Source organism: Sphaerodactylus townsendi, linkage group LG04 (genome assembly GCF_021028975.2).
Source record: "Sphaerodactylus townsendi isolate TG3544 linkage group LG04, MPM_Stown_v2.3, whole genome shotgun sequence".
Classification (NCBI taxonomy): domain Eukaryota; kingdom Metazoa; phylum Chordata; class Lepidosauria; order Squamata; family Sphaerodactylidae; genus Sphaerodactylus; species Sphaerodactylus townsendi.
The window spans coordinates 77,448,650-77,465,454 of record NC_059428.1 but is presented as its reverse complement, the minus strand read 5'-3'; the positions used below and the strand labels follow the sequence as shown (position 1 = coordinate 77,465,454).

At 39.2% G+C, this 16,805-nt stretch overlaps 1 protein-coding gene across 8 annotated transcripts in view; it reads right to left on the bottom strand.

Annotated features, from left to right (window-relative positions):
• Nucleotides 1–6,559: 6,559 nt before the first annotated feature.
• DMD (dystrophin) overlaps nucleotides 6,560–16,805 on the bottom strand; it is a 1,175,169-nt gene continuing 1,164,923 nt past the window's right edge. For 5 of the 8 annotated variants that reach the window (XM_048495459.1, XM_048495467.1, XM_048495461.1 and 2 more), the window contains 2 exons: nucleotides 15,767–15,798; nucleotides 6,560–10,166 (listed from right to left, as the gene is read on the bottom strand). In XM_048495459.1, coding sequence (XP_048351416.1) covers nucleotides 10,155–10,166; nucleotides 15,767–15,798 — 44 coding nt within the window. In that variant the 3' untranslated portion in view covers nucleotides 6,560–10,154. The remainder of the gene's footprint in view (nucleotides 10,167–15,766; nucleotides 15,799–16,805) is intronic. The other 3 variants (XM_048495460.1, XM_048495463.1, XM_048495462.1) reach the window with 1 other exon arrangement.

The following is a 16,805-nucleotide window of genomic DNA, read 5'->3' as shown; positions in this document are numbered from 1 at the left end:
TGGAGGCTTATCTGGGGAATTCAGGTTAGCCTGTACACTCCAACACACGCCAGCTGGGTGACCTTGGGGTAGTCACAGTTCTTCTGAGCTCTCTCAGCCCCACCTACCTCACAGGGTATTTGTTGTGAGGGGGGAAGGGAAAGGAGTTTGTAAGCCCCTTTGAGTCTCCTACAGGATAGAAAGGGGGATATAAATCCAACTCTTCTTATTCTTCTTCTATATTGACTTGCAGTGTAGAATTATGTAGAGAAATTGAAAATTCTCTTTTATTTTATATATGCTTGTTTGCATTTTAAGCTTGTAGTTTTAATTGAATATAAATGTTTTTTTTTTGCTGTTTTTGGCATTTGCTATTTTCTTCCTGTAGTTGTCAGATGTAAGGATTCATTTCTACATGTGGAGAACATGTTTGCTTTCAAATTATATCTGTTTAAATGGGTTATGCATTAAATTTCCCTTGGATACACTGGGCAAATAACATTTAGACTAACTCCTGTGCTAATCATACATACAACCCCCCCTCCAACACACACACACACACACACACACACACGTCTGCTCATAAAAATGAGACAGATCTTCCGTGTGGTGGATGAGGCACAGCTGCATCTTTCTTAGGATAAGCTTTTGATTATTCAACATATTGTATATTGTGAGTCAGGCGAAGTATGCATGCTTATTCATCTTGTTGTATTGGACAAGAGAAATTTTATCCTTAAACCAGTGAGCTCCATATTATTTTATTATTTGCTATCAAACTGAAAATGCAGCCATGTTAGTATGTTTTAAGTTGTCAAGCCTTCAGTACCCAGAAAAAATATGATATTCAAATGTTTGTATAGATTTTAATGAGTGCACTCTACTGAATTTAATACTCATCTGTACATAGTGTTGATGTTCTGCCTTCCTGATTACTAGACCTGAATATTGGCAAGGATTAGCACAGAAAAAAAGAGGTTACTCACCTGTACTCTTCATGTGGTAATTTGTGCATTTGCACTGATGGGCTTTGTGCCTGTGCAATGATTGGGAAATTTCTAGAACTATGATTTAGGTGCAAAAATCTCTCCTTTTACTGATGCAACTTCAGACTCAGCATGCCTGGAAGGGAGGAACCTTCCCACTTAGTTTTTTTTTTCATCCAGTGCAACAGTGTTAGGGAGTTTCCAGATTTTTTCTGTAAAGGATATTTTCCCTTCCTAGTATTCCTAATATTCAGTGCATAGTTAGTTTTGTGTTCTTGTTACTTGTATGTAAAAAGTTTTTGTTGGCTTCTTTGGCAGGGGGTGGAGGTGGGACGAGACTTTTCTTTGAGGCAACAGGTACCCAAAGACTATAGTGAAAACCAGCTCTTTCACATGGTGTTGTTGGGATGGCGGGAAGGTCTTTCTATCCACGGGCACAATCTCGGCCTTTTGTGTCACAGACATTAGTGTAGTTAGGAGGTCTGCCTCTCAAGCTCCACATCTGGTCAGGTGGAATATGGGGGCAGAGCTAACAGTATAAAGCTACAGCTGGACAGCCCCTGGGCTCAGTCTGATCCTCACCTCAGCAAGGCTTGAATCAAGCTCTAAACTCTAATGCTGTGGCGACAGAGCTGTGCAATGAGCAGCCACTGGTCTTTCCCACCACCAGGGTAAGTAAACCCAGAGAGTGCAAACACGCCAGCATGAAGTTACACCACTCCCTCAAGCCCTTTTGTCCCCTCACTTTGGATGGGGCTTATAGTCACCTTAAACAAGGTATTAAGAGCCTATAATTAAATTTCAAGCTTCCAACCAGGCAGCCTTGCTCCCCTCTTTTGCTTTCCATACATTCTGCACATTGCTGCCTCTAGGAGCTCCACCCCTTCCTGGCTTATTCCATTCCTATGTAGAGGTTACAACTACAACTGGATTGTGGGGTTACAACTACAGTTGTCTCTGAAAAAAATACTCATCTACCTTGGTCACTAATGTTGAATCTGGATGAATACTACTTATGGTTAATAATAATACTCCACACGCATCATGTGTAAAAGGCAGCAAGTTCCCAGGCACAGTATGCCCTAAAATGATAGCAGTTTCCATCTCAAATCTTGATTAGTTGCAATTTCTTATGCATTCAGACGGCTGTCCTAGGAACATTTGTTGCTGACGATTGTTGAAATGGTGATGATCTTGTTTGCAGCTGTTAAACTGCATTAAATGTAAATAGGAATATATTAAAAGCACTTTAGCTCAGTGGTGGGATTCAAATAATTTAACAACCAGTTCCGAAAGGACTCAGTGGTGGGATTACAACCAGTTCTCCGAACTAGACAAAAAATTAGCTACTGGTTCTACCGAACTGGTGCGAATAGGCTGAATCCCACCACTGCTTTAGCTGCTCCCCTCTCCCTGTGAGACATCTCCCTGGCCGTTTCTGCACGGCGACAATGGGGCTTGGGTCGGCATATTCCATGCCGACCCAACCCTCCTGGGACCGTTTGCACGAACGGTCCCAGAAACAGCCGGGAAGACGGCGCTGCGGAGCGCCGTCGCCCTCTACCTACCGTGTCTTTGGCCGTCCGGCGCGTCACCGAGGCCTGGGGACACGCCCCCTTGCCCTGCGCGAGTGTTCCGCCGTCGCAGGGCAGGGGGGCGTGTCCCCAGGCCTCGGCGACGCGCTGGACGGCCACGGCCACGGTAGGTAGAGGGCGGAAGGGCATGGCAGCGGCTCCAAGCTGCCGTTTCCCATAAACCTCGCTTCCCAAGCGAGGTTGGGAAATGGCGGCTTCGCGCCGCTCGAGCGGGGCGAGGGCAAGGCAGCTGCGAAACAGCTGCGCCCCCTGTGCGAATGGCTCCTTGGGGACGGCGTTTTTGCCGTCCCCAGGGCGCCATAATCCGCCCGTGCGGAAAGGGCCTATGTGAGACATTTGCTGAAGCTAACTTAGGCATGGATTGAAACAAGCAATGGCAGTGGATGGCCACCTCCATTGAGATGCAGGCTGCATATATAAATGTTGAAAACAGTCCCTTCCAGTAACTCAGTGCAAGACACAAAGTTTCCTCTAGATTGCAACAAAATTATGCAAAACTGTCTTTTCATTAAAAATGTAATCCTAGGCTAAATTTTAGCTCTAACACCAATAATGTACATGTGATCACCATTTAAAAGCACAACAATTTGAAGTGAAAGCAATTTAAAGCAAGGAGCAGCAACAAGCAATCCAGATGTGACAGCCCTTTGAATTTTTCATTTTTTTTATTTTGCCTTACAACTTTCTTAAGTCCTGAAACCAAGGGATGCAGCTCAATATTAATATATTCTTTGACTATCACATTTGAATTGTGTTACCTTGACCTTTTGTTCAAAGCCCTGATCTCCAATACATGTTTCCCATCAGGCCAATATGCTTCATACTGTGAAGCAAATAATAGCTCCGTGTGGGGTTAGTGGAAGGGAAATTAAAGTCTGGAAAGTAGAACAGGCAGTTAATGTCATAATGTCATTATGAATTCCTTGCCCCGAGTTCATCTATCTCCCAGCATTTCATCAAGCTTGTTGCAGTGTTGTCAGTGCAACAAGCCCCTTATTATGCCATAGTGATGTTCTTCCTCACAAGCCAAGGCAACAAAAAATATGTCTTTACTCACCATCTGTCCCATGAGAGCAGCAGCAGAGGTTTTGCAGAACAATGTGCAAGCAAATGGAATGAGAAAGGACATTTGAGACTCTGCCCAAGCTTCTGGTAGTGGTAAACATGGAGGGCATTTTGGCAAGGGCACTTGGCTTGGTTTCACACAAAAGTCAGTCAGTTAAGCGAACATTTCTTGTCTTCTAGATCTTTTCTATTCAAAATATGACTCCTACTAATCTAACAGTCATGAAGAAGAGTAGCTTTGATTTACAGCCTGCTTTTCTCAACTCTAAGGAGTCTCAAAATGGCTTACACCCTTTCTCTCCTCACAACAGACACCTTGTGGGTTCAGAGAGAACAGTGACTAGCCCAAGGTCATCTAGCAGGCTTCATGTGGAGGAGTGGGGAAATAAACACCAGATAGCTCCATATGGGGTTAGTGTGGGATTCAAATGCAGTTCTCCAGTTTAGAGGTTACTACTCTAAACCAGTACACCACCCTGGGGTACTTGTTTGGGCACAGTGTGCATTGAAGTGCAGCACTAGCATGGGGAACATGACAGCTCCACGTGTCCATCAAATGTGCAAGGAGCATGGGAGAAAGCATGCTAACCCCCACCGTTTGCCCCTGCCAGATCTTCTGGTCATCTGCAGTGGCAACCATGTGGAGGAAATGGCCATGCAAATTCTCCCAGCATGATTGGATAAACAGCCTTTGAAATGTTCAGTGAATGCTTTCAGTAAACATGGGGGGCTGCTATGGGCATCTGGCCACTGTTTTGGAGTGTAGTGGACTTTTTTTCTTCTATGCCATTTCCAGAATAGAAACTCCTAGTGCTTTGGAGTGGGGTGGGGGGGGAGGGGTGTTATGACATGAGTACCCTACAGTGGCCATTAGCTCTAGGGGGCAGATGTCTGATAAAAATTGGGAAAACAGCTGGATGAAAGGATTAAATCTTTTGCTATCTACACTGGAAGCCACATGCTCATACATTCACACTCATATGAGGCAGAGTAATAACCCTGCTGTATTGGGACAGAGAAACATGTTCACTGCTTTTATGACATCAAGGGATATATTGTGTTCACATCAGTGCTGGGGAGGGAAGCTTCAGAGCAAGAAAAGCATAATGGAAATAGAGTAGTAGATGGTCCCAAAATGGTGGGAAAAGATAATGCATGCTAGCCACTTCTAAGTAAAATGCAACATGAGTGCTTAACCCATTCAGTAAGGGTTTTGAAAAGTTTATAAAGTGGTGTGGACATAGTGGGAGCCACTCCCTTCTGAAGAACCTTGGATTGAATCTTCACTCTCCGTAAGCAAACATTGCTTTAAAAATTGGTAACACCAATTATCTTCTCAGTGGATATACAGTCTCAATCCAGCACTAGGAACTGTGTGCATAATCACTATGTGCTGAATGTAGAATTATTTGCTTACTTTTGTTGAGCATACATGATGGTCTTCCATATACTCTAGATTCTTACCTTTGGATTTCTATGAATTAACTTGATGGCATAGCTTGGGAGTGTTCTTAGACCCAGGTCTCCTGTTGGATAAATAGATGGCAGCATTGGCCAGAGGTACCTTTTACCAGCTACTGCTGGTGAGGCAGCTGCAGCTTTGTCTGGGCAGGAAAGATCTTGCCATTGTATTGCATGCCTTGGTAATATCTAGATTAGAATATGCTCCATGTGAAGTTGCCCTTGAAGACTATCTGGAAGCTACAATTGGTACAGAATGCTACAGGCCGAGTGTTAACTGAAGTGGGTCATAGAGATCATATGACTCTAGTCTTGTTTCATCTGCACTGATTTCTAAATTGCATCCAGTCTCAGCACAAGATGCTGGTATTGACTTTTACATCCCTGCATTACTTGGGACCAATGTACCTTAAGGAATCTTCTATATGAACCTGTCCATTCACCCTGGTCATTGTCAGAGGCCCTGCTTCAGTTGCCCCCACCCTCTCTGATTTGATGGGTGGCAACACGAGAAGAATGTTTTTGGTTGTGGTACAAAATCTTTGGAAATCCCTCTCCAGGGAGATTTGCCTATTTCTGTCTATCTGTGTCTTCTGCCAGCCATTGAACACCTTTTTGTTTTGTTAGGCATATCACCAGGAACAATTACCTTCTCCCTGGGGTATGATGATGTATGTGTATGTGTATTATTTAATTATTTCCTTTTAAATTGTTCAAGTGTTTTAATTTTGATCGCATGGAACGTGACTGTGATCAGGTGGAAAAAGGGGCATAAAAATGATTTAAATAAATAAACTAATGCGTAGAGATGAAACAACAGTAGGACTTTTTTCTGCTTGCTTTTCTTCCAAACCACTCCAAGAACATAGTAAATTATTTCCAATTCCTTGCAATCAAGATCTAAACATTCCCATTCTTAAGTTTTATTTGGAATGTAGCTTAAGTACTTCTTGCTTGAGAATATAACAACACCAATGTACAAGCACTAAAGAATGTTAGCCAGCAAGGTTGAAATGATGAGGAGAGTCAGATGAAACTAGAAGCTGTTCCAGCAAAAGGGATTTTTAAGGGGTGCTTCAGAAAACAAAAGTATTTGTGGACTGAACTGAATTTTGTTTACTGACCACTTTTCATTAAAAAAACCCCACATTTTTATAGCATTTAAAACACTGTACAGGTTTCCAGTGTGGGACTTAGCAACTCATCTGTTGTAAGAAGGAAAAAAGAAAAGATATCAAAGCCTCCCTGGGCTCTCCTTCCACCCAAACGTGATGACATTTTTTAAATGAGTACTGCTGCTGGCTTTTGGCCACAGAGTCTTTAGTTGCAGGATATTAATTACATTGGGGAGAAAAGTGAATTCAGGAATGGATAAGGTGGCATTCTGCCCAGCTGAAATCTATAAAGGCTGTCTATCTGGAATAGAAAAGCACAAATTAAATGCTGGACCATCAGTAAAAATGCCACACTTAGTTTTGTAACATAATTGCGTGCTTTATTGATATACACAGTAAAGCAGTATATAATACAGTAAGTAAGGCATATATTTGGTGAAATTTGATATGTTGTGAAAAATGCAGAAAAACTGAAGTTTATAAAAATAATTAGTAAATGTTATAGTGTTGATGTTAAAACACAATAGATTATGATACCTAAGTAATAAACCAGTATTGGATAATAATGGTATAACATGCCAGGTGATAAGTTATTCAGTTACACTGATGATGCTTTGCTGTTCTATAGTTGGTGGATATAACAAACATGAAATAATACCCAAAAATGCTTAAAAAGCAGCAATAAAGCTCTTCAACTCTTTAAATATTTTGACAGACACACTTCAAAATTAATGTCTATGAAGGAAAACAAAACAAAAATCCTGATGAAAACAATCATGCACTCCATTAGTTTCCAAATTTTCAATTTAAAAACACAAAAAGAAAGACTCACTTCTGTATGTCTTTGTTTGCACTTTCCTGAAGAAAGGCCATGAGAGTATACAGAGTACACATTCTAAATAAAAGCATGATCTGTCACACATGACCTGCACATGGTGGGGTTGACATAGGATGTGTTAGTTTAGAAGGCATCTAGACTGAGATATCCAAGACTGCTTTGCACTACCTTTTGGTTTGATTATAGTGTGTCATTATTTTGCTTCAGGCTGATCTTGTGTATTGTGGTAGATAGGTTTTGGTTTATTATGTCTTTCCAATTCATTTTTCCTTGCATTCTTCTGGCTCATCTGATGGATTTAACTGGGGCTGTCATTGCGGCTCGGTTGTGAGGGCTGGCAGGAAGAGGCCTGGCAGGCCTCCCTCATCATCTGACAGAGGCTGGATGGAGCCCTGCCTCTTGTGAGGCATTTTGGAGAGCTGAAACTCTCTCCCACCCCACCCCCCATATTTAATTGTTTAAATGTTCCAATGTTTATGCTGTTAAATTTTTGTCATGGTTAATGTTCTTTACTTGTCGTGGTCTGTCGTGGTTTTTGGGTTTAAGGGTAGTGGTGGGATTCAGCAGGTTGCACCACTTCAGCAAAACCGGTTGTTAAAATGGGGCTTGTAAACAACCAGTTGTTAAATTATTTGAATCCCACCACTGGAACCGGTTGTTAAATTATTTGAATCCCACCGCTGCATTAGGGCATGTCTGTCTGTGGGAGGCAGAGCTTGTACAACAGACTTCCCCTCAACTGGGGATCTCCATAAGAGGTCTAGGGGTGGTGGAGGGCTCAGATTGCAAGTCACAGAGACCTTGCAGCCTGCTACCCCTGGCAGGTAGGGGTGCCACCTAATGGGCCTGCGTCCAGGTGCCACCTAGCAACTTCTTGCTCCTATATCCCCAATCTCCAGTGTGGAGACTGTGCTGGGTCCAGCACGCTTGTTGCCCGGTGGTCCAGATGTGCCCCTCATGCTTGCCCAGCTTCTCCTACAATGTATAAACAGGCTGCGGCCAAAATGTTTTCCAACTGAAAGTGTACGTGTATTTTATGGAAAAACAAAGGCCCCTTACGTACATCAGCACGCAACTTGCTTTAAGCATGTTGAAAAGCAGGATACACTATTTAAATAAAATGAATGCGGCATGTCCCTTCTGAGCTTAAGGACTTTGTACCAGGTAGGAGGGGCAGCTGGAGAGGACAGAGAACTCATGTTCTTGATAATGACCCAGGCACATTAGAATGTGAGTGTGTGTATGTGCATGGATGCAACCAAGCTCTTTTTACTCCCATGCCAGTTTCATCATGTGCAGGCAATGTGCTTCCACTGAGACAGACTTACTCAAAGTTTTAAGAATCTCTTGTTATGAAAAATGGAACTCTGGAACTTTTGCAAGTTATTTACTTTTTCTTCTTGTTGTTTTAAACTTATTGTAAAAATGATAAGATTTGTTCACACAATGGACAAGTGGTGATGATGTAATATCTTCTGTACATAATTGTCAGGAACACCACAAAACCAAAGTGAGGTAGAAATAACATGACTACCCATGTTTAATGTTAACTAACATTAAAAATATTTTTCCTCTAAGTTTAATTACACCATACAAGAAGAGGTAACAGATTTTACTCTTGCAAAGTATTAATGTGAATTAGATGGTGAAATTCTATTGTGTGTCAATGAAATTAAGACTGATGGAAGGAAATGAAATGGTAAAGCTTTTATTAACAGCACCTCAAAATTTTAGGGTAGTAAACCTGAGGAGCTGTTATTGAACATCTATTTTCTGTTTTCCCTCTCCTGAGTCATTGTTAATTGTGCGATATTACTTGTAAAAAGAGACAGGGTGCAAAAAATTTCTGGGGACTGCTGCCTTGGATGACCAGCTCATGAAGCAGTGTGGCTGTGTTCAGCTCCACAATGGACCGGAGCCAACAGAATTTTTCCACACTGTTTCCTGTTGCTTGCTTGAACTGCGGTGGCTCCTGGGAATCTGCAGCAAGGCAAACTTACGATAGACTTTTTGTTTTTAAGAGACTGGATGCTTTTCAGTGCTTAATAACACTGTAACAAAAATCCAGATAACAATAATGACTTATCAATTCATTCTTTAGACTGGAAGCAGACCCATAATGCAGAGATGCAGGGTCTGTCTCAAGGGTGGAATTACAGGACATGAAAGCAAATTGGGCTTCTATTTTGAAGCAGTAAGGTGCTGGCCAGTGCCAGGTGCAGATACTGGACAATGAAGTCCAAAGGAGTCATCCAGTAAGGCAATTCCTATTTTGTATTTATTGACAAAATTTGGGTTCATAGCAGTGGAGGAAACAGGAGGAGCATAGAATACTGATTCAATTTGTCTTTATTTTTGCAAGCTCTGAAGATAGCATTGTCATGTAATGTGCTCTTTCATTTTATTGCCAACTAGCTGGATAATTCCAATAAAGATTTCATTCTACTTGGAAGGAGGTGGAAAAGTGACCTCAACTGGAAGTTCAGGACAAGATTATTTTTAAGCTAGTTGCTAGTCATACACAAATAATGAGAAATGTCAGTTAATTGTTTTGGTGTTGCTGAAACTCTCTCTTTGATACATAAAGAAAAGAACACAGAACATGAATATCTGTCTGATACAATTACAGAGCTAAAGTGATGCTAAACAAATACACTGCCTCAATTTTTTTTCTTTTTAAAGGGATTTATATAAACAAATTTTAATAAAGCACACTTTGTTTACAATCTGATTTATAATTGTTATAAATTTTTAAACAACCCAAAATGCGTTCCATATAAAGAAATGGCAAGTTATTTAGCTATCAAGATTTTACATGTATTTTTGTACAATTGCATAGACGTGTAAAACCTGCCATTGTTAACAAAACAATAACAGACTTAAGAAACTACTGAAATCTACAGTATAGTACCACTACCCTTCACAAAAATATAGATTTGTTTTCTTGTAAACTCTTACAGTCTAATCCTTTGTCATATGAATATTATAAAAACCATGCGAGGACGCCTGAAGTTGTAAAACGCATCTTGCTATTCTAACACCTTGTCATCAGTCATCACTGTAACTAAAGTTTCCATTGCTCGACCCAAGTCATCTGCCATGTGGAAAAGGCTGCCTACATTGTGGCCTGGAAACAAAGGAAAAGAAGAGAATGAAACAGCACTGCGCCTCGCTGTAAAGATAACAGCCACACACTTTATATAAAGCTTACATCAACAGTTAGGGATTTTGAGGTAAAGCAAGATGCATTTCCCGTGCATAGGCAATCATCAAACCATTTTGTGTCCTCTGACAATGCACAACCACTAGTAAAGCTGAGTGTAACTTGCAAAGAGGTTTTCAGCCAGGAACACACTGAGTTTTAAAATGGGAGAGAGGGTAAATCTATTTCAAAAGCACATGCATGAACCACCTTTGACAGAAACTGCAAAATCAAACATGAACATTAAATAATTGGTTACACAAATATTTGTAAATGAATCAATTAAAGTGTATAACAGCTAACCTGATCAATCACAATCAACCACACAGTTTGACTGGGACACCTGCCAGAATGCTAACTGATGTTAATGAGAGTAATGTACTGAGCAAACCCTCCACTGGCTACCAAATCACCCTACGTACATTCACAGAATATTTTAAAATACTGTATCTGAAGAAGTATGTGTTGAAGGGTGCTTTGAGTCTCAAAAGCTCATACCCTGGAAGTCTTGTTGATTTTTTGGGTGCTACTGGACTTCTCTTGAAATTGTTATTAAATGAATTTGGTTTACATGCATGCCATTGTCAAGTGGAAAAGAAAAACCGAGCATGTCAGGTTGTTTGTCCTTTTTCAGTAATATTCTTTGCATGGGTAGTCATTAAAATTTTAGGTTTTTTAACTTCTTAATTAGGTGTTATTTTATGTCAAACCAAAAAGGAAAATTGAGAAAAGGAGAGGGACCAACTATGGAAAAGCATGACCAGACACTCAAGAAGCATAAAGAATCTATTTTTGGGTGCACGTATAGAAATTTTTTTATTCAGTCAAATGCATGTGTTGTGCCTAGGATCTCTTCATGCGACTGTCACATCACTCTGGTCTTCTGATGAAGACAGGAGTAATTGCAAGACCAACGGGGCCTACTGTGATTTTATTATCAATCATATCAGCAATACAAATTACCCCATATATACTCATGTATAAGTTGACCCGCATATAAGTCGAGGCACCTAATTTTACCACAAAAAACTGGGAAAACTTATTGACTCGCGTATAAGTCGAGGGTGGGAAATGCCCCATCCCCCATTGTTTCCAACGGGAGCTAATAGTAGATGGGGCTACATTTTGAGGGTCCATAACATTGGACCCCCTGAACCAAACTTCACCAAACCTGGGTGGTATCATCAGGAGGGTCTCCTAAAGATACTCTGAAATGTTGGTACTGCTAACATAAACATTCCTCCCCTGACCAGAAATCCAGTTTTGAAGGATTTTAACTCTTGTGTTTTAGCTTGGTTGCTGGTTGAGCTAAGGTTTTTGTACTTTTAAAGTTATTGTTGAGACCATATTGTTTTTGTTGACCCTCTTTTCCACTTACAGAGCTATACTGTTTTCTTTGACTATTCAAAAACATTTAACCTACTGATGCCTCAATTAATGAAATTTTATTAGTATTTTATTAGTATCTATTTTTATTTTTGAAATTTACCAGTAGCTACCCCATCAGAGGAATTATGAATTAGTCTAAGAATCTTTTTGCTGGAGGTCAATTGACCAAAATAGAGGTGATAACCATTTTGTAATCAGGTGGAGACTCACTACTACAGTATCTTTTTGTTGATTTAGCAGGCCAAAATTTTGTATTAAATTGGCACTTTTCAAGTATTATGTTGTCACTATCTGTTAACGAGGTATTATTTTTCACTCTCACTTAGAAATAGTTCAACCATTTTGTGTTTGATAAATAAAAAACCCAACCCGAATAACACACAAGCTCAGATCACTTCTAAAAAAGACAAAAAGCAAAAAGAAATTTTACAGACTGGAATTTGTGTTTGTATGCTCATGTAGCATAAAACACAAAAGACTTTAACAGCATCAGATGTTTTGTGTGTGTGTGATCTAGATAATTTGCTGAATTTCAGAATTGCAATTACCTATTTTTCATGTTCTTTTATTCTCTCACTCTCCTCGTTACAACCATCACTACCACCACAAAACAGTAACTTTCCCTCTTTTTGTGCCTATTCTGAAATACAATGTGAGTGGGGGAAATTCTCCATGGTCAAAGTTCTGAATAGTAACCCATCATATAAAATGCTTCCTCTTTGCCAGAGCTAGCTCTCCAGTGAGGCTAGGTAAGACAGTGGCCTGAGATCTGGTTAGCAGCCTCCTCTGTTTCCACCGCTGTCCTCTGCATACCTCGACCTTCTCTGCTGCCACTGCCCCCGTGTCTGTTCACACACCAGAGCAACTCCTGTTACTGCCCTTCTCATTCCCATAATGTGCCTTTTTGTTTTAAGAAGCATGTGGAAGGCAAAAGGAAGGAGCATTGGGCGTGCCACGCAGAGATGGTGGGCAGAAGCAGTGACCTCAAGCAGCATCATTTGACAAGTCATCATTGCTACTGACTCCAATAAACTTGTGAATCAGATTCTGTTTACATGCACATGCTGTACAGCTTAACATATTTTCAGATTCAGATACCTTTATTGGCATATAAAAATAAATTAAGATTATTAAACGATAAAATCAATAGATTTTAAAATAAATAAAGTTAATGAGTAAACAGCTTCTCCACTTTGTTTTAACAAAACTTCATTTTTAATATCTGTGATAAAAAAATTAATAACAGAACTGGTGAGAACTGGATCCTTATCTGACAAAAGGAAAGAAAGTCACTTCTTTTTGCTTAGGATTGTTTTAGCTCCTCTCCAATGTGGTAGTAGGAGATACACTATGTAGGAAAAATAATGCACAATATGATGAAATCTGCATGCCTGTTATGCAGTGATAATATCCATTTGGAAGTCACCCTATACACCATTGCTTCCAATAGTCGCATGGTTTTCACAGTCACATTCTTCCTGTAGAAAAATCTGTCTCTCTGATTGTTCCGAGGCTGAAGGACCCATGCACGGGAATGTCCAGAAACCATGAGAAAAGATGGTATGTCATATGATAGAAATAGTAGATAAAATTAAAGTGGCACAAAGAACCAAGACATGTGACTTGGAGATTGCTATGTTTCCTCAATAATCAATGGATTCCACTAGCTTCAAAGTTAATAACTCTTTTGTTAGCTATGCTTCAATATCAGTAATTTCCACCCAAGTATTAAGGTAATTGTAGAAAGTTGCAGTCTGTCCTGGAGATAGGTGCACAGCGATGCAATGTAGACAAAAACATGCTAGTGGCATGTTCTTTAGCTACACACATGAACCATATTTGACATTTACTTATAACAGTGCCATTCTTTCATTTCAGAAAACCCCAGTAAACAAACTTAAGCAGCATTCCAAGTAGACCTGCTGAGGATTACTTTCCAAATGGCTCTCTGACATACTTTAAAAAATATTTTAGGCCTTACTGGACCGATGAAAACAAATATATTAGCCATTCCACATATAATCAACACTTTCTAAAATTCTAGAACTCTTGTTTACTCAAATTCTTTATTCTTTAATAAACTTCCTAGATGTGTCAGATTGGGGATCTTTTTGAAACATTCACTTGAGAAGTGCCTTTACGAATAAAGAGGGAATATCATAAATTTCATTTGCAATATTTTACTACAGCTTAACTGCCTTTAACATCTTTATTAGTTTCCACAGAAAAATTAATTACTTATTTTAGAGACATATGAATGAAAAAATCATGGGTTGCCAGTATTTCTGACCTTCACTCCTGTTATAGTCTACTAAGGCCTCTGAAAGGATGTTGAGAGCAGCCAAAAAGTGGCATGGCACCTTTGGATACAATCAATATTTGAAAATAGTATTTATGTTCTTATTTTTTCCATTAATACTACAAAGCCAAAGATTTGTCTGATTCTGGGCTCATTCATATAGAATCTGTTTTAGGATATATTTCACTGGAGGTGATCAAATTGTTTCAGTAGTCATTGGCTTTTACAAGTCCACATCCATCCATCCATCCATCCACCCACCCACCCACCCATCCATCCATCCATCCATCCATCCATTGTATACCCTGGCTTTCTGCCTTCATCATGGCCACCAAGGCAGCTAACAACTTAAAAACATACACAATAAAAACATTCATTGGAAACATTAAAATCAAACATAAACACACCATTAAAACAGAACCAAGCTAAAATACACTTACAAAGCCAAAGAACAACAATTTATTTCCTGCTGACACTATTTAATGAGACTTACTTCTTGATAAATATGCTTAAAATTATAGATTTCATGCTCTAAATGTGCAAAAACAAATCCACCTAAATCAGTGTATTTATACTTGAGCACAAGAGCAACTGGTTCCCTATTTTGTTTGGCTCTATTGGCAATTGTTCTGTATTTGGATGGAGAACTACCTGAATGTTTCATCTTTACTCACAAGAAGAAAAGTCCTGCAGAATTAGACCAGTAGACCATCTAGTTCAGCACAATGTATTGTGCAGTGACTAATCAGCTCCTCTGAAAGGCCAACACAAGGCATAGAGGCCTCTTCCTGCTTTTATATCTATGCCTGGTATACAGAGGCTTTACTGCCTCTGACCATGGCAGTTCCCTTCAGTCACCACGTCTGGTAGTTAGTATCTGTCTAATCTTATCTATATTATTATTATTATTATTATTATTATTATTATTCAGCTGATCACATTTCAAAAGTAAACCTTTTAACCTATGAAGAGCAATTTCTCATTCAAATTCCTTGCAAAAAGCCAAAATTAATTCTGTATTTCTAGTCCAGTAACAGAGGAAATTAATGTTCTAGAAGTGGAGAAACGAGTGGAAATCTGTTATCAGCATCTTTACTCTTAATTTCCAAAGAAAGCAAGCCATTTGATCTGTCTATATAATGACATAGGTAACTTACATGACACTTTAAAATCCATTTACAACTTCATTACATGTATCAGAAAACCGAAAAATAAAAATCTGTTTTATTGATGTAAGCTTGAAAATGAGACACAGATTGCTGCAGCCTCCCAGAACAGTCTGTAGCTGAGCTGAATTTAAGCCTACAGGTCCCATGGTTAAAATCCAGTACTCTATTCACTAGGCCACATTCGTTTCCTACTACACTTTAATGCAGCACACAGTGGAGGTCATATGTGTTAGTGGCATTCTATGCTGGTGCAATGCTAAGCTTGCAAGCTGAAGTAGTACATTATTTATACCTCTCAACACTCTATTTTCTGGTAGAACAAAGCAGATTTCTGAGAAATATACTTGTAACTTGTAGTCAACAATCTAACATGGTTAAAGCCAGATTATCATTTCACAGCATAAAAGCTACAAAAACAGAATTTAAGGGAATGCTTTCATATTTGTTATCCTTTTCTAATGGCTTTTAGAATGCCAACTGGCACAGTGCATTCCTCCAACTTCTATGTTTTTAACTTCACAGAAAGTTGAGAGGTATAATGTATTAGAGTTTACCTGTGAAATGTACCTAGCAACACACATGCTGTGCCATAAATGCCAGACAAAAGTATGCAGCAAAAAGTATGCGGCAAACAAGAAGCTATTGCAATGGGCATCAGACTCACTAACCTCTCTCACTGGCTTTGCAGGGGCATTTCTTCCTTTAGTAACAAAAGTAAAGGTATCAAAAAGAAAAAAGAGCAAACACACACACACACACAAATAAAGAAGAAATTCAGTGATCATTCTGGAACTGAATATGGAACAGACAACTTTGTAAAATGAACTAAAAGTTCTACAATGTGTAAAATGCTCCTTGTAGATCACCCAGGCATGTATATCCATACAAATTCTTTTCAGGTTGAACCGCATATAGATAGTTAATAAAAGTTATTGCTCAATCTATTTATTGGGAAAAGCAATATATAGATAGAATAGATTAATTTAGTATGCCTTCATCCTTTTGCTTTAGTAGTCAATATTTGTTCAACATTTCCTAATGTAATTCTGAAGGACTCTAGTGATATTCTGTTTACCACTGCTAAGAATGATTTAATTTATTTCCCTTCTCTGCTCAGAAAAACCCAAGTATTTTGATACAGGCTTCATTACCTACTAAGAACAACAATAATATGCACACAGCCTAATCTTGAATGGACAAATCGTACAAGTACTTTGGTATTGCAATCGTATGTAGTGTTACTACAGTTTAGCAAAAATTGAAATCTGCACAGAACAGCACTGTAAATTACTCAAATATTTAACAATTACTTCAATAATTCGTTCTGTTCAACTGCTTTTTTAGGACTGATAAATCCATATGCAAACACAATGACCCACATCAAGGAAAAATGTTGTCTTTCTGAATATGGGACAATGGGGTGGCCAAATGGAGGGCCTTGATGTAGCAGATTAACAAAGTTGTAGTAACATTTATTCAATTAACAATGCTATCCTATGCAAAGTTACTTCAGTCTAAATTCATTGATATCAATGTGCTTTGACTGCAGTGGTTCTGGTTAGCATTGCACTGTAAATGTCTTTATCATGGTTCATTGCTCTTGCTTAAATACCATGAAGATTTCCAAGACTTAGTGCTACACTGTTTGTTAAACAGATCATTTCTTTTTCTTTTTTTGTAATTATACTTTCCCACTGTGGCTTATTA